This window comes from Triturus cristatus, chromosome 6 (assembly GCF_964204655.1).
Source record: "Triturus cristatus chromosome 6, aTriCri1.1, whole genome shotgun sequence".
In the NCBI taxonomy this organism is placed as follows: domain Eukaryota; kingdom Metazoa; phylum Chordata; class Amphibia; order Caudata; family Salamandridae; genus Triturus; species Triturus cristatus.
The window spans coordinates 813,592,975-813,620,571 of NC_140589.1; the positions used below are offsets into that span (position 1 = coordinate 813,592,975).

Genomic DNA, 27,597 nt, shown 5'->3' on the forward strand with positions numbered 1-27,597 from the left:
GAAAGTAGTGAATGGCAGACTGGATTTGGCAATGGTCATGGAAAGGCCCATGGATCTGCCTTAGCTCTGCTGCCTTTGAAGCACTCCAGCCCTGAGTCTGCCTTTTCTCCGAAGAGACAGGAGCCATCGAAGGGCATGTCCATAAGCAAAGCTTGGAAATCCCCTGAAAAGCCAATCATCCTCAGCCAGCTGTGGCACCGTAAGGCCATCGATGAAGAAACTGCTCTGCCTAGAAAGTTTGTTGTGTCCAACCTACATTTGATTGTGAACTTAGCGGCATCTCTCCCATCAGTCATAGCTTGGGAGAGCATAGCCCGGGACTATGGACCAAGCATACACAATTGAATCCCAGAGTGAATGGGAAAAACAGCCCAAAAGGCACACAGAGTTCACAGACTGCAGTGCCAGGTTGGTTGAGGAAAACATATTCTTGCCCAAGGTGTCCAGCAATTCGAATTCCCTTTCTGGTTGGGTGGTAGGGAATGTGCCAGGATTTACTCAGGAGGTGAAGGCTTGGACCACCAAGATCTCCGGGGTAGGGTGTTGGGTGAGGAAATCGGGGTACCGTGGGGCGGGGCAATGGCAACGGGCAATTGTCCTGTTCATAGGAGCCTCTGCTAGGGCTTAGATCAGGCCCCAAGCAGGACGTCCATAAGGGCTGCATTAAATGGGAGAAGCAGGTCACTGAAGTCAAGAAGTTAGTCTTGATTGCAACACAGGGCAGGTTAAGTTCTTGGACCTTGGCCACCCTCCTCACCACCATATCAAATGAAGCTCCCTTCTCCATAACCTCGGTAGAAGGAGAGAAATAGCCAGCATCTGCGGAGATATCCAGGCACCTGGCTTACGCCAATTCCTCACACCAAGAGCCTCATTTAGATCTAGGGACTGGTATTCATAAGGTCCAGTGGCCCCTCCCTCTTACCCAAGTCTCAGCCCATAAGAATATGGCTGGGGCTCCAGTCTGGAGGGAATGGCTCCAGTCGGTGCCGGACGATGCCCAGCCGGCTCCATGTCGAAGTCCAGGATGTAAATGGGGGCAGTGCCGTCGACAGCGGGCCCGGTGCCAGGGAAGATCAAGGTGTCTCGACCGGCAGCAGTCCGGTTCCATGGGTCCAAATGACGCCGAGGGCGAACCTTCCAGCGGAAGACCAGTAGGGGCCCCTTCCGAATTCACAGGGCCCGAAGGTGCTCCAGCCGCATATGAGGTGCATGGCTTCATAAAATTTGCAGAGTTGGGTGGGGTCACTCCGGCTCCCAGAAACTCGGGCTACGCGGAGACCGCTCAGGCTCAATGGCAGAGGCAAGTCTCGACGCTCCCTCTTCTCATCGGATGACTTCGACGGACGTGGTGAGTTGAAGCTCTCTTTAACTTCTTGCTCTTTTGCTTTTTGTGGGAGTTACTAGAATGGAACGACTTTGACGAAGATTGATGGCTCTGTGACCGATCCCGGAACCTTTCTCTCAACCGAAATAGAGACTGTGCAGTCATCACTCATCGAGTGGCAAGGAGTTTGAGGGATCGCTTCTTTAGGCCTTGGGGTGCATGGCGCAACAACTGACACAGGTCTTGGTGTCGCGGTCATGCTCAAGACACCAGAGACAGAAGAGGTGCAGTTCCGTCACCAACATTCGCCGGTGACTGTCCCCGCAGGGCTTGAGTCTAGCCTTCCTCTGTGACATCCCCACCACACCAGGAAACAATGTTTTAAAAATCTTTAACAAAATGATCAAAAAAAGGTCAGAAAAAAAGTGACAGGGTAGCTCTTCTATGGCTCTGCACTGACTGGTACGGAAAAAAAAGAACTGACGTCGCTGGGGTGGCGCCTATATAGGTACTGCACGTCACTTCATGCGTAGACAGTGCCACCTACCTTCACACAAGGGTCCGGATCCAGACTAACACCTGGGGATAATACTAAGGTAAGGAATCTACAGCTAGAAGTCTCTATCAGATTTCAAGAGTTACCAGGGCAGATGAAGAGCGGTCGCGATGCTTTCCTGCAGAGACAATCTCCACACTATTTTGACCCTGTGTGCGCAGAGCTGTGTATTTGAAATGCACTTCGCTTACAGATTAAAGTTGAAAATTTATACGCCGAGTGAGACTGTTGAACTGCGCCAGTGCGATGAAAGATGTCGTTTTTGGCCTGCGCTGCCAGCTGCAGGCGTTGCTTCCTTAATAGTACATCTGACAGCGAGAGCAAAAAAGAAAGATGTTAACGGTGTGCCACTGCACTTCTGCGTTAACCAATTGCTTGATTCGGATATTATTTGATATAAAGTAACACATCAATTTTGGGCTAGTGAATTAGATCCAGCTGCGATAGAGAATTAAGAACCGATTAATGGGTGAAGCTGGATGCTGAATCCACCTCATTAGGCTTTTAGAGTAGCCATAATGTGTGTACTGTGGGACCCGTACATTGCAATTCAGGAGACTTTAACGACACGCTCTGAGCGTTTCCCGCAGAGCCTCTGAAGCTATATTCTTCATATAACATGTGCGCCGGCAACACCAGCCAAAAAGAAGGCCTTTGTTTTTCCACTTTGTAGTGGCCTCTCTCAGCTTTGCGTTTCTTGCACACAGGTAAATAAACTCATAATCCAGATGGCGCAACAGCTGTGAGAGCAGCACTCCGAAATCAACAGACAGTGGGCAATGCTCGCCATTTTCTCTTTTAAATGCTAACTAATATGTAATTCGGGATCTCCGGTGCTGTTCGCATCTGCTCCCTTCGGCCAGCCAAAGGTTACAGGTGTTGCTGATGTCATTTCACAGCTAGGCGTGGGCCTGGGCTGTGAGCGCGTGCCCGGGCTCGAGTCTCTGCCGACCACCTACCGGCTCTGCCATGCTGCGCCGCCATTTGCTGCATCCTCTGTGTCAGCTCCTGCTCGCGCTGCTGGGCCTGCGCGGCGAGGGCCCGTGCATCACTGCTGAGGCTTTGCTGAATACCGTCTTTTTCTAACCTTTAAGTGAAACAAAAGGAAAGCGGACGTTAATCGGACATCAATGCATTTACTAAAATTGCTCGACGTACAGGTTAAGTAATTCAAAAAGAACACAGCTTGACAAACCTAATTTTGCCACCTCTTATTTTTTTTATTTTTTTATTATCCCGATGGTATTTGTAACTTGTTAAAGTGTGTAAATCTCTTTATGTAACTTACTTGGTTCTGTTGTAAAGCGCTCTGACACCTTTGGGTAAAATTGGCGCTATACAAAACTGCATTAAATAAATAAAGCATCGCTTTGGCTCATTTCTGATGAGACCCTCACATCTCATCAAGGGCGAGCAACATTATCATGTAGCTTAAGTAAGTATTGGTTAATAATGCTTTCTAGAATTTGAAAAATGGAAAAAGTAATAATAATAACAAAAAAGATTATGGGACCCATACATGCACAGTATTGGGACGGCAGTCCAGTCCCAGAGCACACATAACATTTTATATGTTGGAAATCATATAACTGCTGCGTCGTTTCCCTCAGGTCAATATAATGAGAGCTGTAAAGCGCGAGAAAAGCACCTGAGGCCAGTGATAAAAGTATTGCAGAAAGATACGTAGCAGAGGAGATTTTATTGCCGTAGGTTGATACTTTCTCCTTCTGGTGGCTTTGACCGCTATTGGCAACTGTCGTCAAATGCGTCCAACAAAGTTAAATCCAGACACTATACCAGAGCGTCGTCCACGTTCTCTTTACTTACAGTACAAATGAACTAAGACGCCTCAACAGCCTTCGCAACTTGAGCACTTTGAAGAGGCCGTTAGGCAATATGATTACAAATGATATACAATACAATAAAATAAATAATACATGTGGTTTAACACAGAAGCATTACAGAGCAGTAACAAAGCGATGGATGGAAATGCGCCAATTAGTTAGCGGTGATCTTTATTACACTGGGTCCAATTCTTTCTTACAGCGTTTCTCTTTTAGGGTGATCCAAACCCAGAGAGAGTCAGCTTGCAGCCCAAACCCATATTTTGTTATACCGTATCTCATTCTTTCACCGTGGGAAGAATATAAGAGGCTCTAGAGGGCAGTTAAGCGGTTGCGGGTGGTGGTGGTGGTGGTAGGGGGGGGATACGGGTGCAGGCCTAGCAATGGAGACCAGAGACCCACACGGGGTCCATTCACAAGTGCAAGAGAACCCGTATTTAATGTTTCAAGTGTGCTAGTTGAATGCCCACACTCTAACCGCCTCACATGCCTGATAACACCCAGCAGTGACTCGGTGCAAGAAACGAAGTCAGAATGGACACAAGCTAAAGTTATCATATCTCTCAATTACAACTAAAACATCAGGCTGTCCTGTAATACTCTTACTAAAAAAACAAAAGAGAATGCAAACTTTCTTCAAACGCTGATTAAAAGTCTAAGGCCCTGAAATGACAGAAAAACAGAAAAGGATTTTGCCTTCCCAAAAAGGTAATCCAAATTCTGTATGTAACTAAAATATACATTACACATTCATATACTAAACAGTAGGAGTCACCTCTGTGTAGCTATGGCTCTGATGCCCTTTTGTTGAATAGTCATTTTTGAATTGCCTATAACTTTTTATTCCCCGACTAGGGGCGGCTCCAGCGCTACGGGGGAGGAGCGTCACCTCCCTCTGCCAGCACTTTGAAAAATGTAAAAATAAAACGATAACCAAAAGGTTTAAAAACCGTTTTATTATCGTTTAATTTAGCTTATGCCGGGGTTTGGGGTGGGGCCAGGGTGATTATAGGCTGGAGGGGGAGTAGTGGGCTCTACTTACACTGCGATCAGGGCTTAATTTGTGCCGGAGCTTGCCAGTGCTTAGCACCGGCACTTTCTTATCAGGGCCAGGTCTACATTCTACACACCCATCTGCTACACGTGGTGGTCACACTCCACTTCTCCAGTCCCGAGCGAGAGTCCGTGTCCCGGACTAGTAGTGGTGTTGCGGCCGGGCCTTGCGGCTGTTAGACAGAGCCGGTTGAGCCAGTTACTTAGATTCCTGAAATCGAATCACGCTTAAATGTTTATTGATGGCGTCCGCGGCCCGGGCCCTTAGTTCGGTGTTGCAGGTGGTGGGCGGGCCGGAGCCGTGGGACACACTAATTCATCATTGGGCGCTGGAATCTGGATTTTGGTTGTTGGGCAGATTTCTTTCCAATTGCCACGCCCCAGCATACCCTCATTCGCTCACCCCACTCCACCGCGAGTCAGTCATCCGTTCAACAGACAGTTACTAGCAGGCAGCAGCACCTCCAGGGGCCCGCCTAACGGAACCACGAACCAGTCACAGTGCAGTTTCAGTTTGTGTCCGGCGGCCAAGCTACCAAGTACAGGTAAATTAATTATGCACGGACAGTATAACTTTAAGTAGTAGCCAGTGGTCATGTTCGACGATGCCAATAAAAGATTCATGAAATGAAATCACACTGGATTAAATGTATTGATGGCGGCTGCCGCCCTGAGTTCTGTGTTGTGGGCGTGGGCGGGCCGGCGCCATGGGACACACACTAATTCATTTATTTGTGCTGGATTCTGAATCAGGATTTTGGTTCTGCAGGGGGAGGCCACAGGGGCAGCAGGCAGCGTGCGCAGATTTTTTTTCAAATTGTCATGCCCCACCATACCGGCATGTGCGCACCCCACTCCACCGCGAGTCAGTCTTCTGTTCAACAGACAGTTACAAGCAGGCGCAGCAGCACCTCCAGGGACCCGCCTAATGGAACCAGTCAGTCAGTGGCAGTGCAGTTCAAGAGTACAGGTAAAATAAATTAATTAAGTACGGACACTGACAGTATAACTAAGTAGTAGTCATGATCGATGATGCCAATAATATGCCATGACATCATCACCATGCTAAACCAAAGCTTTTTTTTGGGAGTGGCGCGACCGAGGGTCTGGGTGGTCTGGTCATCGGAAGTCATGGATGCATTTATGTTAAAGGCGTGGCGTCCGCGGCCCTTTTGTGTTGTTGCCGGCCTGGATTTGGTTCTATGAATCTGTGGGGGATGGGGCTGTGCGTGGGCAGATTTTTTTTGAGATTGCACGCACATTTGCTGCATGATGATTGCCACGCCCTAGCATACACCCGCACCCCACCACCGAGTCATCGTGCTTCAGCGGCCGTGATTTAATTAAACAGGGCTGGAGTGGCGTGGTTTCAAAAGAACCGGCAACAAGAAACCGGAGCTTTTTGATTTTATTGCACATTTCTGAAAACTAGACACATTCAGTGCACAGAGGCTTGTAGAGGAGTCTGTCTCGATATAGATCCCCAACTTGGGACAAATATTTCGAAAGGATGCATGACTTATTCAGGGTCCCCTGCTCAGAGGCAGCACACCGAACTAGGAGGACGATATATTTATATATATATTATGTAATTCTCTCCTCTTTTGTCACAATCATCCGTCGCGCACTCTCTTCCTCCTCCCCATCTTCTCATCCCCTCTTTCTCTCTCTGGTTTGATACACCCTCTTTCTGCGACCTTCCAGGACTTTGTTTGCTTTCTGCCTGTCCTAGGATGCTTTCCAACCCCTGCTCCCAGGTGATTGTAGTAGCAGGCACAGCCGCTGGCGATGATGAAGTTCCCCTCAGACCCTAGTGTCCTATGCGCACATCAATTTTTGGACATACCCAAATTGTGGCTGGAAAAATTAGGCACTCATCGCAGTGAATACTGAATTTCATCCCCCTGCCTAAGCAGGCTGGTTGTAATTGTGTGACTGTGTGTTGGGGGGACGGGGCAAGCTGTTGAATCTCCCAGCACACTCACTAGTATTCATTCAAACCTGCACTCTCACAGCCAGCATGCTCTCGCAGTGGTGGTGAAAACAATTTGGGTGGTAGAGCAGTACATGTTGCTTTGTTCTCACACCCAATGCTCTCTCACCAGGAGAGCTTTTACAGCAAAAGCATTTTCGGGCATCCGATATTATCACAACTTTGGAGTGCTCTTCACCCAGCACATCACTGTCCTACAACAACTAAACTTTCTCTCACTCAACATGCTCACAACTGCAGGCCCGGGACACACACTGACTGCTGCAGTGCACTGCACTGCCTTAGGCTGCTGCGCAGCTTTATTAACTGATTAGGCCTGCCAGGCCCTGTCTCACCTGGTGCTGTCGGCTGTTGCATGCCAGTACTCACTGGCAGCATCTACTCCAATGCATCCGCAACATCGTCCGGGTCGCGCTGGCTGGCACTCAGACTTTCACTTAGAACCAACTGTTCTAATCTTGAACCATTGAACGGCATGGCCGCTGTAGCGCGACGAAACAGGTTACAAGAAGTAACTTCAAACTCGTAACTGAAGAGAGAACATTGTGTGTTTTGATCACCCTTTACGAAGGCATAATGTGCAGTGTGGTGGTGGAGTGACGGTCGCAGCAGGTCACGTCACTGTGTGGTAGTAGTAGCATGTATGATGAGATGCACTGAGCGGCGGACACCGCTGCCGGCCACACACAGGCACATTGTACACAGGGTTTTCTTTTGACTGAAAACGTGCTGGAACCCCAGCTTGCAATACGCAGCGACTGCTGATGTTACTGATAGCTCGGGTCTATATAGCCTGCAAAGTGCGAAGGTTGGTACAAGATATGAGTGTCATAGGTGGTTCAGGTCCATCCTGAAAGGACTGCAAGACTCCCATCCCATGTTATCTATAGCACTACGGCAGTAGCGTACGTTATACACAGCGCATGGCACCCATGGAATGCTGTTGATTCTACGTAAGGGCAGGCTGATTTTACTGTGTATGCATTGGGCATGGCATCGTCATTGCCATTGATGGAGCGGCAAGAGATTCTCCACTCTGTGCTGTGCACCATGTTACAGTACTGCCATGGTAGTGCTGAAGAAAGCATGCCTGTCTCACTAAGATGTCTTAAGTTTGGGACTTATTAGGTGCCCGGCTGAATTGTGGGTGCAGCTCCCCCCACATTATTAACGAGCTCCACTAAGGAGGCACATGATCTTTCTTCATAATATTGAGATGCTCTGCTAAACAAGGTAAGTAGTTGGGGAATACCTCACACGCCATCTACTGCATTAAATGCCCTTGTGGAAAGGCATATGTAGGGAAAACTGAACGCAAAATTAAAACTCGCATCACAGAACACAAATCCAGGATCAGAAACAAGAACACTACCTCAAGCCTTGCTATTCATTGGACAGAAGCTCAACATACAATCTCACAACTCCGCTTCCAAATCATTGAAACCATTATTGTCAAGCCTGGTGTTGACATCACTAATCTACTACTACGCAAATAAATCTTTTGGATTCAGAAATTGCATACCCTGGCTCCGTTTGGTCTTAATGACCGTCTAGACTTGTCATGTTTTTTGTAGACACTCTCCTCAACAACTCTCAGCTCATAAATTCTCAGTGCATCTTTTAACACTTTGGGGTCCACTATCCTTCTCACTACATCATTCCCACACTACACCCATACTTTCCCCCTCTGACTTTTATTCGTCATCCGCCATCTCGTTACATTCATCATCTCTTCTTATTTTAAACGTATCTTTTTCACATTATTCATTGGTTGCATTTGAACAGGCCTGCCGTTCTTTACATGCACATTGCCCGCTAGCATTCGACCTTCTTGCCCATTTTCTAGTCCTTTATGTATTCTTGTCTCCCCTCATTTTTAGACACCGTTTCAGAATATCTCACTATGTCCTTTATTATCTCATGGACTCACCAAGCATCCATATCCCTCTTCCTCCTTTGTTTATTACTTCCTCCTTTGTTTATTGTATCCGTTGAGGCTTCCTATACGATGTACGGCCACACCTCATAGAGCTCTCGTTTCCCACACTTTCATCTTAGGCTTCTTATCATGGTCTACATATTTTTCATACTTATTATCGTATTTATTTTTTTTTTCTTTTTTTTTTTTCTTTTTCCATTTCTTTATTTCACTCCATTCGCATTTACATTTCCTGTGATATTTTTGGTATTCGATCTCTGGCTCCTCTCTCGAGTGCCAGTCACGCTGAACCGTTCCATCATGGCGATCCTTGTCAGTCCTGTTTCTAGCTCGACTTTATCCCGGATGTCCGCATTCGCATTAGTCCTTCCGTCTTGGTTGCATATAATGGCGTGAGGTTTCAATTGGTTGATCTCTCTCCGGTATCGGACGCTTCCCGTCAATACGGTCCACATTATGCTTCTTGCATCTTATTAGTAAGTATTCAGCCTGCATTTTCATTGAGCACCACCAGAATTACTAAAGAAACAACAATGCTCTTCCTATGGAAATTCTGACCTACCTATATATCTACAGTTCTACACAGTATTTACAAATATACATACAGATAAACAGTGCATTGTAATAATGTGAACAGAGATATGGGCCTTGTTTAGCAGGGAAGAAAGAAGACAACCAACTGATGGTTGACACTGCGCACAGTGCTGGGGGTAGCTGAGACCCTAAACTATTAATCACATTGACATAAAAAATGGTCAAACACAACGGTCCAAATCAAACGAACATATATTGATTTATATATGTAGTGGATAAATACAAAGATTGTCAATCCATTAGTATAATATGACAATTATTTACAGTCATCAACCTAATGTATTTCTAACAAAGCATAAATCTGATACATAGTACATTTGTTTGATCAAATGATGACATGATGATGAGCCCAATGCATTTCGGGACTTAGGTGTCCCTTCGTCAGGGGAAATCTGCAAACAAAAAGGAACATAATGATCATGCATATTGCTGAAACCTAAGGTTTACATTACATGATACTCAAATGGAAAACATCACTGATTGTGTACCTACCAACAGTGAATTACCCTAAGTGGATCCTCAAAACAACATGCCACTGTTAATCGGGCTATATAAGAAGTGTAAGATTTCTATGTAAAAGTAGAAAGGTAACGTCACCCAAAAGTGTAAGAACACCATAATAGTGTTGGTGGACAAAATATGAACTGTTAGAGGAAAAAATGTTATCAAAGTGAGGTAAGTGAAGGAGGGGAGTAAGCATGGCGAGTGAGCCTCACCTCATGTACTATGTCACTAGGACCTCAATGAGGAAATGATCATAACTACCGAACAACAACGCTGCTGTATGGAAAAAAAGGAACAAACATAAGAAACCGCAATGATGCTATCCAATGTGAATCATGATCGGAACAGAGAAAACCCCACTTACCAACAATTCAGAATGTGGAGCCACGAGGATGAGAACTGCAAGTAAAGAAGCATGAAATAAACAAGGGTGCTGGGAGGGGTACGATAAAGTAATGAAGTGTAAAAAAAGAAACGACACACGGGTAGGCTGAATACTTACTAATAAGATGCAAGAAGCATAATGTGGACCGTATTGACGGGAAGCGTCCGATACCAGAGAGAGATCAACCAATTGAAACCTCACGCCATTATATGCAACCAAGATGGAAGGACTAATGCGAATGCGGACATCCGGGATAAAGTCGAGCTAGAAACAGGACTGACAAGGATCGCCATGATGGAACGGTTCAGCGTGACTTGCACTCCAGAGAGGAGCCAGAGATCGAATACCAAAAATATCACAGGAAATGTAAATGCGAATGGAGTGAAATAAAGAAATGGAAAAAGAAAAAAAAAAAAGAAAAAATAAATAAATACGATAATAAGTATGAAAAATATGTAGACCATGATAAGAAGCCTAAGATGAAAGTGTGGGAAACGAGAGCTCTATGAGGTGTGGCCGTACATCGTATAGGAAGCCTCAACGGATACAATAAACAAAGGAGGAAGTAATAAACAAAGGAGGAAGAGGGATATGGATGCTTGGTGAGTCCATGAGATAATAAAGGACATAGTGAGATATTCTGAAACGGTGTCTAAAAATGAGGGGAGACAAGAATACATAAAGGACTAGAAAATGGGCAAGAAGGTCGAATGCTAGCGGGCAATGTGCATGTAAAGAACGGCAGGCCTGTTCAAATGCAACTAATGAATAATGTGAAAAAGATACGTTTAAAATAAGAAGAGATGATGAATGTAACGAGATGGCGGATGACGAATAAAAGTCAGAGGGGGATAGTATGGGTGTAGTGTGGGAATGATGTAGTGAGAAGGATAGTGGACCCCAAAGTGTTAAAAGATGCACTGAGAATTTATGAGCTGAGAGTTGTTGAGGAGAGTGTCTACAAAAAACATGACAAGTCTAGACGGTCATTAAGACCAAATGGAGCCAGGGTATGCAATTTCTGAATCCAAAAGATTTCTTTGCGTAGTAGTAGATTAGTGATGTCAACACCAGGCTTGACAATAATGGTTTCAATGATTTGGAAGCTGAGTTGTGAGATTGTATGTTGAGCTTCTGTCCAATGAATAGCAAGGCTTGAGGTAGTGTTCTTGTTTCTGATCCTGGATTTGTGTTCTGTGATGCAAGTTTTAATTTTGCGTTCAGTTTTCCCTACATATGCCTTTCCACAAGGGCATTTAATGCAGTAGATGGCGTGTGAGGTATTCCCCAACTACTTACCTTGTTTAGCAGAGCATCTCAATATTATGAAGAAAGATCATGTGCCTCCTTAGTGGAGCTCGTTAATAATGTGGGGGGAGCTGCACCCATAATTCAGCCGGGCACCTAATAAGTCCCAAACTTAAGACATCTTAGTGAGACAGGCATGCTTTCTTCAGCACTACCATGGCAGTACTGTAACATGGTGCACAGCACAGAGTGGAGAATCTCTTGCCGCTCCATCAATGGCAATGACGATGCCATGCCCAATGCATACACAGTAAAATCAGCCTGCCCTTACGTAGAATCAACAGCATTCCATGGGTGCCATGCGCTGTGTATAACGTACGCTACTGCCGTAGTGCTATAGATAACATGGGATGGGAGTCTTGCAGTCCTTTCAGGATGGACCTGAACCACCTATGACCCTCATATCTTGTACCAACCTTCGCACTTTGCAGGCTATATAGACCCGAGCTATCAGTAACATCAGCAGTCGCTGCGTATTGCAAGCTGGGGTTCCAGCACGTTTTCAGTCAAAAGAAAACCCTGTGTACAATGTGCCTGTGTGTGGCCGGCAGCGGTGTCCGCCGCTCAGTGCATCTCATCATACATGCTACTACTACCACACAGTGACGTGACCTGCTGCGACCGTCACTCCACCACCACACTGCACATTATGCCTTCGTAAAGGGTAATCAAAACACACAATGTTCTCTCTTCAGTTACGAGTTTGAAGTCACTTCTTGTAACCTGTTTCGTGGCGCTACAGCGGCCATGCCGTTCAATGGTTCAAGATTAGAACAGTTGGTTCTAAGTGAAAGTCTGAGTGCCAGCCAGCGCGACCCGGACGATGTTGCGGATGCATTGGAGTAGATGCTGCCAGTGAGTACTGGCATGCAACAGCCGACAGCACCAGGTGAGACAGGGCCTGGCAGGCCTAATCAGTTAATAAAGCTGCGCAGCAGCCTAAGGCAGTGCAGTGCACTGCAGCAGTCAGTGTGTGTCCCGGGCCTGCAGTTGTGAGCATGTTGAGTGAGAGAAAGTTTAGTTGTTGTAGGACAGTGATGTGCTGGGTGAAGAGCACTCCAAAGTTGTGATAATATCGAATGCCCGAAAATGCTTTTGCTGTAAAAGCTCTCCTGGTGAGAGAGCATTGGGTGTGGGAACAAAGCAACATGTACTGCTCTACCACCCAAATTGTTTTCACCACCACTGCGAGAGCATGCTGGCTGTGAGAGTGCAGGTTTGAATGAATACTAGTGAGTGTGCTGGGAGATTCAACAGCTTGCCCCGTCCCCTCAACACACAGTCACACAATTACAACCAGCCTGCTTAGGCAGGGGGATGAAATTCAGTATTCACTGCGATGAGCGCCTAATTTTTCCAGCCACAATTTGGGTATGTCCAAAAATTGATGTGCGCAGAGGACACTAGGGTCTGAGGGGAACTTCATCATCGCCAGCGGCTGTGCCTGCTACTACAATCACCTGGGAGCAGGGGTTGGAAAGCATCCTAGGACAGGCAGAAAGCAAACAAAGTCCTGGAAGGTCGCAGAAAGAGGGTGTATCAAACCAGAGAGAGAAAGAGGGGATGAGAAGATGGGGAGGAGGAAGAGAGTGCGCGACGGATGATTGTGACAAAAGAGGAGAGAATTACATAATATATATATAAATATATCGTCCTCCTAGTTCGGTGTGCTGCCTCTGAGCAGGGGACCCTGAATAAGTCATGCATCCTTTCGAAATATTTGTCCCAAGTTGGGGATCTATATCGAGACAGACTCCTCTACAAGCCTCTGTGCACTGAATGTGTCTAGTTTTCAGAAATGTGCAATAAAATCAAAAAGCTCCGGTTTCTTGTTGCCAGTTCTTTTGAAACCACGCCACTCCAGCCCTGTTTAATTAAATCACAGCCGCTGAAGCACGATGACTCGGTGGTGGGGTGCGGGTGTATGCTAGGGCGTGGCAATCATCATGCAGCAAATGCGCGTGCAATCTCAAAAAATCTGCCCACGCTACCACGCACAGCCCCATCCCCCACAGATTCATAGAACCAAATCCAGGCCGGCAACAACACAAAAGGGCCGCAGACGCCACGCCTTTAACATAAATGCATCCATGACTTTCGATGACCAGACCACCCAGACCCTCGGTCGCGCCACTCCCAAAAAAAAGCTTTGGTTTAGCATGGTGATGATGTCATGGCATATTATTGGCATCATCGATCATGACTACTACTTAGTTATACTGTCAGTGTCCGTACTTAATTAATTTATTTTACCTGTACTCTTGAACTGCACTGCCACTGACTGACTGGTTCCATTAGGCGGGTCCCTGGAGGTGCTGCTGCGCCTGCTTGTAACTGTCTGTTGAACAGAAGACTGACTCGCGGTGGAGTGGGGTGCGCACATGCCGGTATGGTGGGGCATGACAATTTGAAAAAAAATCTGCGCACGCTGCCTGCTGCCCCTGTGGCCTCCCCCTGCAGAACCAAAATCCTGATTCAGAATCCAGCACAAATAAATGAATTAGTGTGTGTCCCATGGCGCCGGCCCGCCCACGCCCACAACACAGAACTCAGGGCGGCAGCCGCCATCAATACATTTAATCCAGTGTGATTTCATTTCATGAATCTTTTATTGGCATCGTCGAACATGACCACTGGCTACTACTTAAAGTTATACTGTCCGTGCATAATTAATTTACCTGTACTTGGTAGCTTGGCCGCCGGACACAAACTGAAACTGCACTGTGACTGGTTCGTGGTTCCGTTAGGCGGGCCCCTGGAGGTGCTGCTGCCTGCTAGTAACTGTCTGTTGAACGGATGACTGACTCGCGGTGGAGTGGGGTGAGCGAATGAGGGTATGCTGGGGCGTGGCAATTGGAAAGAAATCTGCCCAACAACCAAAATCCAGATTCCAGCGCCCAATGATGAATTAGTGTGTCCCACGGCTCCGGCCCGCCCACCACCTGCAACACCGAACTAAGGGCCCGGGCCGCGGACGCCATCAATAAACATTTAAGCGTGATTCGATTTCAGGAATCTAAGTAACTGGCTCAACCGGCTCTGTCTAACAGCCGCAAGGCCCGGCCACAACACCACTACTAGTCCGGGACACGGACTGTCGCTCGGGACTGGAGAAGTGGAGTGTGACCACCACGTGTAGCAGATGGGTGTGTAGAATGTAGACCCGGCCCTGATAAGAAAGTGCCGGTGCTAAGCACTGGCAAGCTCCGGCACAAATTAAGCCCTGTATATATATATATATATATATATATATATATATATATATATATTCACTGAAAAAAACATAGGTTTCAGAGGCGTTATAGTTACATTTAAAAGACCTTAGAAATTCACAGAAAAAACCATAGGTTTCAGGGGTGTTATAGTTAGCTGCCCATTTCACTCGTACAAAACCATAGAATTTCCTCCGTTATAGTTAGTTCTGCTAACTATAACTCACGCGCCCGCAATGCACTGCTGATGATGTCCCATATTGCATCATTCATGACATGGTCAGTGACATCACTGATGACATCACTGATGACATCTCAAATGACATCTCAGATGACATCACTGATGACATCACTGATGACATCATCCACTGAATGTGGTTTAGTTTGAAATTTAAATATGTATTATATATATACCAATCTGTATTGAAGATTGAGTGGATATATAACTGTCTGGATGGAGGATTTAGTAGCTGTCTGACTGTCTTTTTAAGTGAGTAATTAAAAGTGTCTCACTTAATACATGGATTAGTAACTCAACTATGTGAATGTGTGCAGCACTGTCTCTGTTGTTGTATGACATGCTGCCTCAGTTGGTCACTAACTACATGAGTGTGTATATTAGTTATTGATTAGTTGGGTGAGTATTTGTATGGGACACTGAGTTTGTGTGTGGTCGGATGGGGTGTGTGTAACTCTATGCATAGATGTGTGAATGGTTGATTGACTAGGTGTATGGGTTTAAGAGTGCATGTGGAAACAGTTGTTTGGGTGACTGAGTGTATTTATTTGTGTGTTGGTGAGCGAATATATGTTTTAGTTGTACATCTTCAGCAAAGTAAAAAAATAAAAGGCATTGTATGTGAGAGTTGGTGTATATAAATAAGTTTGTGTAAGAGTCAGTGATTGTGAGTAAATATATGAATGAGTGTATAATTGTAATGGTGCTTTTTTAACATATTAACGATGAGTTACTATGTGTTTGAATAAATAAGGTGTCGTTGGATAATTGTGTAAGTGAGTAAATTTAAGTGCGATACATTTTTTTCATGAGTGAGTAGGATGACTGCATAACCGACTAAGATGACTGCTGATGTGTCAATGTCTATATATGTGTATAAGTGCATTTGATAGTGTTCTATTAATTAATGACTGCATGTATAGATGATTCTGTTGCTGAATGGGTAGTTGTGTGTGTAGACTTAGGAATCAGTGAGTGGGTATGTAGTAACTGGTATTGGTGTGTCAATGGTTTCAAATATGGTACTCTGTATTTTACAGTGAGTGATGAAAGGTTATACTTGTGTATGATGTGGTGTATCGGATTGTCAAGTGGATGATGTCATCGGTGATGTCATTTGAGATGTCATCAGTGATGTCACTGACAATGCCATGAATGATGCAATATGTGACATCATCAGCAGTGCATTGCGGGCGCGTGAGTTATAGTTAGCAGAACTAACTATAACGGAGGAATTTCTATGGTTTTGTACGAGTGAAATGGGCAGCTAACTATAACACCCCTGAAACCTATGTTTTTTTCAGTGAATTTCTAAGGTTTTTTAAATGCTAACTTTTAAGTGTGATAGTAGTTATATCTATTTTTTGTACTGATTTTCTACAGTTTTTTAACAGTTTATTTATAAATATTTTATTCATTAAATAACATTATATATTTTTCTGAAAATTGCAAAAAAACTTTTTTTTAATTAAAACTGAAATATTGATTAATTTTCTTGTTTCATTTTTTATTTTAATATATTTATATCATTTTCTTAAAAAAAAAATCCAATTTTTTTCGCAGCCGCGCGCTCATAGTGTACACATCACAGGGGGTGCGCGCATTCTAGCCGCCATTTTAGAAAAGTCATGAAGGATCCGTGTATGGTGTGCGACGGCTGCGTGTTTTTCAGTTACATCATATACATTTAATATCACGTGATATGCGCGATTGGTATGCGACCAGTCTGCAACTCCTGCTCCCGCGCATTCGCGACACATGCGCATTACGGTACGAGATGTTTGCATGCTTGCGGGTCCCGCGTGACATCATATACGTGCTGGGGCGCGCTGGGTGCGCGACTCCCGCAAAAAAAAATTATGTTCCAAAATGATATTTATGTGTCTTTAATATACATATTAAGGCAAGAGATTATGTAAGATATTCATCAACATAATATATTTGTACTTATAAGAAACTTATATTATTTTTAAATATATTTTCGCGAAGTCGGGTGCGTGCGTCGTGAGTGCAGAAAACCAGGTCAGCAGAGCTGCTGTAGAGCCAGAGAACCAGGTCAGCAGAGCTGCTCTAGAGCCTAAGAACTAGGTCAGCAGAGCTGCTCTAGAGTCAGAGAACCAGGTCAGCAGAGCTGCTGTAGAGCCAGAGAAACCAGGTCAGCAGAGCTGCTTTAGAGGGAGAGAACCAGGTCAGCAGAGCTGCTTTAGAGCCAGAGAACCAGGCCAGCAGAGCTGCTTTAGAGCCAGAGAACCAGGATAGCAGAGCTGCTTTAGAGCCAGAGAACCAGGTCAGCAGAGCTACTCTAGAGCCAGAGAACCAAATCAGCAGAGCTGCTTTAGAGCCATAGAACCAGGTCAGCAGAGCTGCTTTAGAGCCAGAGAACCAGGTCAGTAGAGCTGGTCTAGAGCCTAAGAACCAGGTCAACAGAGCTGCTCTAGAGCCAGAGAACCAGGTCAACAGAGCTGCTGCAGAGCCAGACAAACCAGGTCAGTAGAGCTGCTTTAGAGGGAGAGAACCAGGTCAGCAGAGCTTCTATAGAGCCAGTGAACCATGTCAGCAGAACTGCTTCCGAGCCATAGAACTGGGTCAACGGAGCTGCTTTAGAGCCAGAGAACCAGGTCTGCAGAGCTGTTGTAGAGCCAGAGAACTAGATCAGCAGAGCTGCTCTGTAGCATAAGAACTAGGTCAGCAGAGCTGCTCTAGAGCCAGAGAACCAGGTCAGCAGACCTGCTGTAGAGCCAGAGAAACCAGGTCAGCAGAGCTGCTTTAGAGAGAGAGAACCAGGTCAGCAGAGCTGCTTTAGAGCCAGAGAACCAGGTCAGCAGAGCTGCTCTAGCTGACACTGACTGACTGACACTGACTGACTGACACTGATTGACACTGACTGACACTGACTGACTGACACTGATTGACTGACACTGATTGACTGATACTGACTGACTGACACTGACTGACTGACACTGACAGACTCACTGACACACTGACTGACACTGACTGACTGACATTGACTGACATTGACTGACACTGACTGACTACTCTCTACTACTATACTACTGACTCTCTACTCCTCTACTACTCTCTCTACTACTCACTCTCTACAACTCTCTACTACTCACTCTCTACTACTCACTCTCTACTATTCACTCTCAACTACTCACTCTCTACTACTTTACTACTCACTCTCTACTACTCACTCGCTACTACTCTCTACTACTCACTCTCTACTACTCACGCTCTGCTACTCACTCTCTACTACTCTCTACTACTCACTCTCTACTACTCACTCTCTACTACTCACTCTCTACTACTCACTCTACTACTCTCTACCACCCACTCTCTACTACTCTACTACTCACTCTCTACTACTCTCTACGACTCACTTGCTACTACTCTCTACTACTCACTCTCTACTACACTCTACTACTCACTCTCTACTACTCTCTACTACTCACTCTCTACTACTTTCTACTACTCACTCTACTACTCACTCTCTACTACTCTCAACTACTCACTCTCTAATACTCACTCTCTACTACTCACACTACTACTTTCTACTACTCACTCTCTGATACTTTCTCTACTACTCTCTACTACTCTCTACTACTCACTCTCTACTCTCTATTACTCGCTCTCTACTCTCTACCTCTCTCTCTACTACTCTCTACCTCTCTACCTCTACCTCTCTACCTCTACACCTCTACCTCTACACCTCTACCTCTACACCTCTACACCTCTACCCCTCTACCTCTACACCTCTACCTCTCTACCTCTCTGTACATGCACACATATGCACATATATATATATGCATATATATGCATATATATATATGTATGTGTATATATATATATACATATATAAACATATAAATATAATCTGCATATCTATATAACTATAAATCCATGCAAACATATACATATACATATATGCATACATATACATGGTATGTGTATGAAAGTTTGAAAAACTCTAATACAAGCAAAGCTAAAAAGCCACCTAATTACAAACAGAATTGCTTTCACTTAAACGAGGGCGAGACCTATTGCATTTTCAATGCTTGTTTACTTTGATTCCATCAAGCAGGCATTCAGATGTGTCACACATTTTCCATAAATTCTGAATGGTAGCACTCTAGTTGCTCATTAGATCACTGTAGTAAAGCTACTGCTCACCAGGGAAGTCTGCTGCTGGTATTGAAAGTGCATGTTTCAGTCTGCATGGCAGAATTTTTTAATGAAATAGAAGAGGATTTGAGAAGTCACTCAAAATGTGCCCTAATTTTTATTTTTTCCTCACTAATCATAATTTCTATGGCAAAATGAACCTCCTCATTGTGTTCCTTTTAAATTAAACTACTCACTCTCTACTACTCACTCGCTACTACTTTCTACTACTCACTCTCTACTATTCACTTTCTACTACTCTCTAGTACTCTACTACTCTCTACTACTACTCTCTACTACTCACTCTCTACTACTCTCTACCACTCACTCTCTACTACTCTCTACCACTCACTCTCTACTACTCTCTACCACTCACTCTCTACTACTCACTCTCTACTACTCTACTACTCACTCTCTACTACTCTCTACTACTCCCTCTCTACTACTCACTCTACTACTCTCTACTACTCACTCTCAACTACTCACTCTACTACTCTCTCTACTACTCACTCTCTACTACTCTCCACTACTCACTCTACTACTCTCTACCACTCACTCTCTACTACTCACTCTCTACTACTCACTCTCTACTACTCACTCTACTACTCTCTACTACTCTCTCTGCTACTCACTCTCTACTACTCTCTACTACTCACTCTCTACTACTCTACTACTCTCTACAACTCTCTCTACTACTCTCTACTACTCTCTCTCTACTACACACTCTCTACTACTTGCTCTCTACTACTCACTCTACTACTCACTCTCTACTACTCCCTACTACTCACTCTAATACTCACTCTCTACTACTCTCTACTACTCACTCTCTACTACTCCACTACTCTCTACTAATCACTCTCTACTACTCACTCTGTACTACTCTCTACTACTCTCTCTCTACTACTCACTCTCTACTACGCACTCTCTACTACTCTCTACTACTCACTCTCTACTACTCACTCAATACTACTCTCCCTACTACTCTCTACTACTCACTCTACTACTCATTCTCTACTACACATTCTCTACTACTCTCTCTCTGCCACTCAGTCTCCACTACTCACTCTCTACTACTCACTCTCTAATACTCACTCTCTACTACTCTCTACTACTCACTCTCTACTAGTCCCTCTACTACTCACTCTCTACTACTCTCTACTCACTCTCTACTACTCTCTCTACTTCTCACTCTCTACTACTCTCTACTACTCACTCTCTACTACTCTCTCCTACTCACTCTCTGCTACTCTCTCTACTACTCTCTACTACTCTCTCTCTACTCTCTATTACTCATCCTCTACTCTCTACCTTTCTCTACCTCTCTCTCTACTACTCTCTATCTCTCTACCTCTACCTCTCTACCTCTACACCTCTACCTCTCTCTACACGCACACATATGCACATATATGCATATGCATGTATATATATGTATGTGTATATATATACATACATATATAAACATATATATAATCTGCATATCTATATAAATACAAATATAAATGCATGCATACATATACATATATGCATGTTATGTATATGAAATTTTGAAAACCACTAATAAAAGCAAAGCTAAAAAGCCACCTAATTACAAACAGAATTGCTTTAACTTAAACGAGGGCGAGACCTATTGCATTTTCAATGCTTGTTTACTTTGGTTCCATCAAGAAGGCATTCAGATGTGACACATTTGCCATAAATTCTGAATGGTAGCACTCTAGTTCCTCATTAGATCACTGTAGCAAAGCTACTGCTCACCAGGGAAGTCTGCTGCTGGTATTCAAAGTGCATGTTTCAGTCTGCATGTCAGAACTTTTTAATGAAATAGAAGAGGATTTGAGAAGTCAAAATGTGCCCTAAGTTTTCTTTCTGCAGCACTAATCATAATTTCTATGGCAAAATGAACCCCCTCATTTTGTTCCTTTGCAAATTAAATGTTTTAAATGTTACCACTTTATTCCAATCAAGAGTGCTTCAGGTGTGCCATACCTTTGTCATAAGTAAGACTGTTAGCGCTCTAGTTGTTCTTTAAAACAGTCTGGGATTTCTGTCATTGGGCTATACTTGGGCTACATCTCGGTGATATTTGTGCTACATTTGGGCTCTTTTGTCTCTGGTGGCCATCTTGGGAGACTTGTTATGAAGTTTCCTAATTTCCTCATTTACTGCAGTCTCCTCAGTAGGCATACTGTCAGTTTTTTACTTTGATTCAATGAAGAAGGCATTCAGATGTGTCACACATTTGCCATAAATTCAGAATGTTAGCACTCTAGTTGCTCATTAGATCACTGTAGTAAAGCTACTGCTCACCAGGGAAGTCTGCTGCTGGTATTGAAAGTGCATGTTTCAGTCTGCATGTCAGAATTCTTTAATGAAATAGAAGAGGATTTGAGAAGTCACTCAAAATGTGCCCTAATTTTTCTTTCTGTAGCACTAATCATACATTCTATGGCAAAATGAACCCTCTCATTTTGTTCCTTTTTAAATTAAATGTTTTAAATGTTACCACTTTATTCCAATCAAGATGGCTTCAGGTGTGCCATACCTTTGTCACAAGTAAGACTGTTAGCGCTCTAGCTGTTCTTTGGAACACTCTGGGAAGCTGCAGTAGAACACAAAGGAATCAACTGACAGTCTCTGCCCTTGTTGGATGTACATGTTTTACTGAGAATGTCAGACTTCATTCTCACATGACTGAGAAAGATAATGTGAATTTACAGAAAATATGCTCTCAGATTAGCTTATAGATCACCTTCCAAACCTCTGTGGGAAAAGCATGTGAAAATAGTTTTCTCTCAAAGATGATTCATGATATCCCAGCAGAAGACTTTTTCACATGGTAAAATCACCTTAGAACATACCACAATTCCTAAAATGAGTATGGTACCATCAACAAATGATTTATGATGTAACTAAAGTCTTAAAACCTTCTATTAACTGCACTGCTTTTTAATGAGGTGCTATCATGTATATTGGTCCCAAGATGGCTGCCAACACTTCTTGGATGAAGTGCTGACAGCCAATCACATCTCACAATGAGATGTGTGGTTAGGCTCCGCCCAGATATGTATATGATTTTACTTTTGATTTTCTCAGGAACTACTGAACGGATTTACACCATATATGCAAAAGGCACATGCCTGACCTGAGGACTGCCTCTGTGCCAAATTTCAAGTAATTCTGTTCAGCCGTTCGGGCTGTACCTTCGACTAAAGGTCCTATGGGAAAATGCATGGGGAAAACGCGTTTTGGGACCCCCCTTTTTTCTCAGCCCCCGCGACTTTCAGAGTAGGAGCTGAGCGGAGCGCCCCATTAGTTTTGAAAATTTCACGAACATAAATCAACCGGCGCCAAAGTTATTCAAAATAGAATTTTCAGATTTCCTATGGGAACTCGGTCCTAACTATAAACTGGCGACCGCCAGTAGATTATTTATATATATATATATATATATATATATATATATATATATATATATATAGTCCACCAATTCCGGTTTAAAGATATCGGTCTGTCGCCGGCGGTCCGAGTCTGGAAACCGGATTTCCAAAGTTATTCACTCCAAACAATCTCACGTATCTCTGAGAAATACTCGGACTCCCAAGTTGAATGCAAAGGATTTATTTACAAGTGCAGAACGACGCGTTTCGCCATTACGGCTTGTTCACGCGTGAACAAGCCGTAATGGCGAAACGCGTCGTTCTGCACTTGTAAATAAATCCTTTGCATTCAACTTGGGAGTCCGAGTATTTCTCAGAGATACGTGAGATTGTTTGGAGTGAATATATATATATATATATATATATATATATATATATATATATATATATATATACACTTTCTAAACCATAGGTTTCACACATGTTATAGTTAGCTGGACATTTCACTTGTAAAAAACCAATGAAATTCCCCCGTTATAGTTAGTGCAGGCAACTATAACTCACGCAACCGCAATCCTCTGCTGATGACGTCAGATATTACATCACTGTATTTAGACACTTATTTACCCATGTCTTCTTCCATTAATCTTTAGCTATATATATATTACAAATATTTATTTTTCATAAAGACACATATGTCATCAGTGATGTAATATCTGACTTCATCAGCAGAGGATTGCGGTCGCGTGAGTTATAGTTGCCTGCACTGACAATAACGGGGGAATTTCATTGGTTTTTTACAAGTGAAATGTCCAGCTAACTATAACATGTGTGAAACCTATGGTTTTTTTAAGTGGTTACGCAACCAATCAGATTAATTACCACTTTTTGCAAACAACACAAAAATTTCCGGGGTATCATTTACAAACACTGGCCCATTGTCCTAACTGACATGACCCTTAAATTTTTGTTGCCTGACTTACCAAACATCACATTTAGGAGAGCACCCTCTATGAGGGATGCTTTAGTTAAATCTAATCCTGAAGTCACGGAAACAGTCACTTGGTTATCACGTTCTGGCTTTTTCAAATGTACTTCATGCCGTGCTTGTAAATTTGGAACCAATGTTTCTGAATACACCACAGCGTTCAGTAACATTCCAATACAAATAAAACACCATTACACCTGTCGCACGGATCATGCAGTTTATGTACTTGAATGCACTTGCCATCTCAAGTATGTGGGCAGTACAAAATTACCGGTTTTCAATCGCATTTTGCAACATCTTCGTGCGATTGTTAACTCGGATTCCACGTACCCCGTTGCCCGACATTTTAAAGCCGTTCATTCCAACAAAATCAGTGACTTAAAATATTTTGTCATTGGGGCAGTGCCCCCTTCCATCCGTGGGGGTAACAGGGAGAAACTACTTCGCCAGTTAGAATCCTCTTTCATCCTATTGCTTGACACTAAAATGCCAAATGGGATGAATACGAGTGAGGATCTGCACAATTTCTTATAAATAGTGTATCAACTTGGTATCTGATCCTTTGGGTATGTTGTTTCTATGTAAATGAGCTATAAACTTTTGGATTAGTCACATACACATCTAGTTGTTTTATGCTTCTATGGCAGTTTCAATATCAAATTTATTTCTTCAAGATTATTTTTCTTCATTGTCTTCTGTTTCACCTCATTCTCTCCTTTCTCTCTCCCTTCACTGTTCTATTACCTTAATTTTCTTTTATCCTTATATTTGTTACATTTTAGGAATTTTAAGTAATTATTGTTTACTTAATTTCCAAGCGTTTATTTAGAGAATATGAGCCTGAAAACTGCATTATTTTCAACCAATGAACCGTGGATTAAGTGTTTTAGTCTATTTCAATTTTGATTGGGATCTATAACTGTATTTTAATTCTGGGGCACTTGCCGGATATTTGTTATAGTCACTGTATGCTCATTCATTATGATTTGTACTATTTTTAATGAATGGTTGGAGTGTTGAACTCTTTGAAATTAATTCACATCAGATTCATGATAATTACTCAGTTCTCTAGTATTTTGTTTATGTTTATTGAGCACGAAGAAACTGATTGGGTGTAACTATCTTTTTAAAGGAAGGTCCGGTTTCAACGCGTCATGTGATCAAGATCGCGGAGGCGATCGAAACGCGTCTGAGGCGGACACTTGTCTGACTTATATGGAATAAATCAGAAATTAAATGAAACTTTAAACTGCTTGGCGTACTCTCATTGGACAAACAACAACGTGTGGGTTTCGTGGTCCGTACCTGTTTCTAGACTCCCCAGCTCGATTGGGAGTTCAGGATAGATATATATATATATATATATATATATATATATATATATATATATATATATATATATATATATATATATATATATATATATATATATATATATATATATATATATATATATATATATATATATATATATATATATATATATATATATATATATATATATATATATATATATATATATATATATATATATATATATATATATATATATATATATATATATATATATATATATATATATATATATATATATATATATATATATATATATATATATATATATATATATATATATATATATATACCACCAATTCCGGTTTAAAGATATCGGTCTGTCGCCGGCGGTCCGAGTCTGGAAACCGGATTTCCAAAGTTATTCACTCCAAACAATCTCACGTATCTCTGAGAAATACTCGGACTCCCAAGTTGAATGCAAAGGATTTATTTACAAGTGCAGAACGACGCGTTTCGCCATTACGGCTTGTTCACGCGTGAACAAGCCGTAATGGCGAAACGCGTCGTTCTGCACTTGTAAATAAATCCTTTGCATTCAACTTGGGAGTCCGAGTATTTCTCAGAGATACGTGAGATTGTTTGGAGTGAATAAATATATATATATATATAATTCACTGAAAAAACCATAGGTTTCACACATGTTATAGTTAGCTGGACATTTTACTGATAAAAAACCAATGAAATTCCCCCGTTATAGTTACTGTAGGCAACTATAACTCACGCGACCGCAATCCTCTGCTGATGCTAATACTGTATTTAGACACTTATTTGCCCATATCTTCTTCCATTAAATTTTAGCTATACATATATTACAAATATTTTTTTTTCATAAAGACACATATGTCATCAGCAGAGGATTACGGTCGCGTGAGTTATAGTTGCCTACAGTAACTATAACGGGGGAATTTCATTGGTTTTTTATCAGTAAAATGTCCAGCTAACTATAACATGTGTGAAACCTATGGTTTTTTCAGTGAATTAGCAAGGTTTTTTAAATGCTATTTCCTAACTATAACGTGTGTGAAACCTATGGTTTTTTCAGTGAATTTGTACGGTTTTTTAAATGCTAAGTTACTTTACGCCATTTGTGGCGTGCGCGCCCACTTAACGCAGTTCGTTCCGTGCACGGTTTTTATCAACTTTAATAAGCCCTGTACATTTGATGGCCTTCGGCCACCAAAAGCACAGGGGGTGAGGTCAATGTGGATAGTGTTTTTTTTATTTCGATTTTATAATTTCATGTTGCCAAAATTACGTTTTTTTTCTCTATTAATAAGCCCTGCACATTTGGTGGCCTGCGGCCACCAAAAGCACAGGGGGTGGGGTAAGTGTGGATAGTGTTTTTTTTATTTTTATTTTTTTACCGTAAGCGTACGGTAAGCTTACGGTAAGCGTACGGTAAGCGTACGGTAAGCGTACCCCGCGAAATTGCCGAAAAAAAAATAAAACCGTTTTTGCTCTTGGGGGATGTTTGGGGACTCCCTCAACATGACTATGTGGGAGGGAGTTGTCAAAACAGCCCCGTAACATGTTTTTGGCCATCATGTTTGATAAACAACACTCAGTGCGAGAGACAAAATGGCGAACGCCGCTTCCTGGTTTCGGCCGATTCGAATGTTTACTAAGATCTAAGAGCCAATCAGAATCGCGCTCGCGCACGCCACCGTAAGCTTACGGTAAGCGTACGGTAAGCGTACGGTAAGCGTACCGTAAGCGGGCTCAGATATATATATATTGATTTAAAGGCTATTTTCTCAGAATCTACTCAACAGATTTACACCAAACCTACAAAAGGCACTTCCTTGACCTAGGGACTACCTCTCTGCCAAATTTCTAGTAATTCTGTTCAGCCGTTCGGGCTGTAGCTCGTTCTAAAGGTCCTATGGAAAAATGCATGGGAAAAACGCGTTTTGGGACCCCCCTTTTATCTCAGTCCCCGCTTGACGAATCCCCCCGAGACTTTCAGGGTAGGAGCGGAGCGTAGCGCCCCACCTATTTTGAGAAATTCGCGAGGATTCGTCGACCGGCGCCAAAGTTATTCAAAATAGAATGTTGAGGTTTTCCTATGGAAACGTGGTCCTAACTATAACTACCTACTGGCGACCGCCAGTAGGTAATATATATATATATATATATTCAATTTCTAAACCATAGGTTTCACACATGTTATAGTTAGCTGGACATTTCACTTGTAAAAAACCAATGAAATTCCCCCGTTATAGTTAGTGCAGGCAACTATAACTCACGCAACCGCAATCCTCTGCTGATGACGTCAGATATTACATCACTGTATTTAGACACTTATTTACCCATGTCTTCTTCCATTAATCTTTAGCTATATATATATTACAAATATTTATTTTTCATAAAGACACATATGTCATCAGTGATGTAATATCTGACTTCATCAGCAGAGGATTGCGGTCGCGTGAGTTATAGTTGCCTGCACTGACAATAACGGGGGAATTTCATTGGTTTTTTACAAGTGAAATGTCCAGCTAACTATAACATGTGTGAAACCTATGGTTTTTTTAAGTGAATATATATATATATATATATATATATATATATATATATATCATTAAACAACTCCAAATATGTGCACTCTCAGAAACACGAACTCCGTACACTTGGGTGAAATCGCCGTTTATTCACAACGCGTTTCGCTCGACCTCGAGCTTGATCACGTGAATGTAGGCTAACGAATAGCAACACAACTTATTAGCAAACAACAATCATAGAAAGATGGACTAATACGGTGG

The 27,597-nt window shown here is 42.8% G+C and overlaps 1 protein-coding gene across 4 annotated transcripts in view; it reads right to left on the bottom strand.

Annotated features, from left to right (window-relative positions):
* The window catches only part of SDCCAG8 (SHH signaling and ciliogenesis regulator SDCCAG8), a 1,515,443-nt gene that overhangs the window by 625,190 nt on the left and 862,656 nt on the right, over positions 1 to 27,597 (bottom strand). For all 4 annotated transcript variants that reach the window (XM_085611405.1, XM_085611403.1, XM_085611406.1 and 1 more), the window contains exon 14: positions 2,843 to 2,970. In XM_085611405.1, the coding sequence (XP_085467531.1) occupies positions 2,843 to 2,970 (128 nt within the window). The remainder of the gene's footprint in view (positions 1 to 2,842; positions 2,971 to 27,597) is intronic.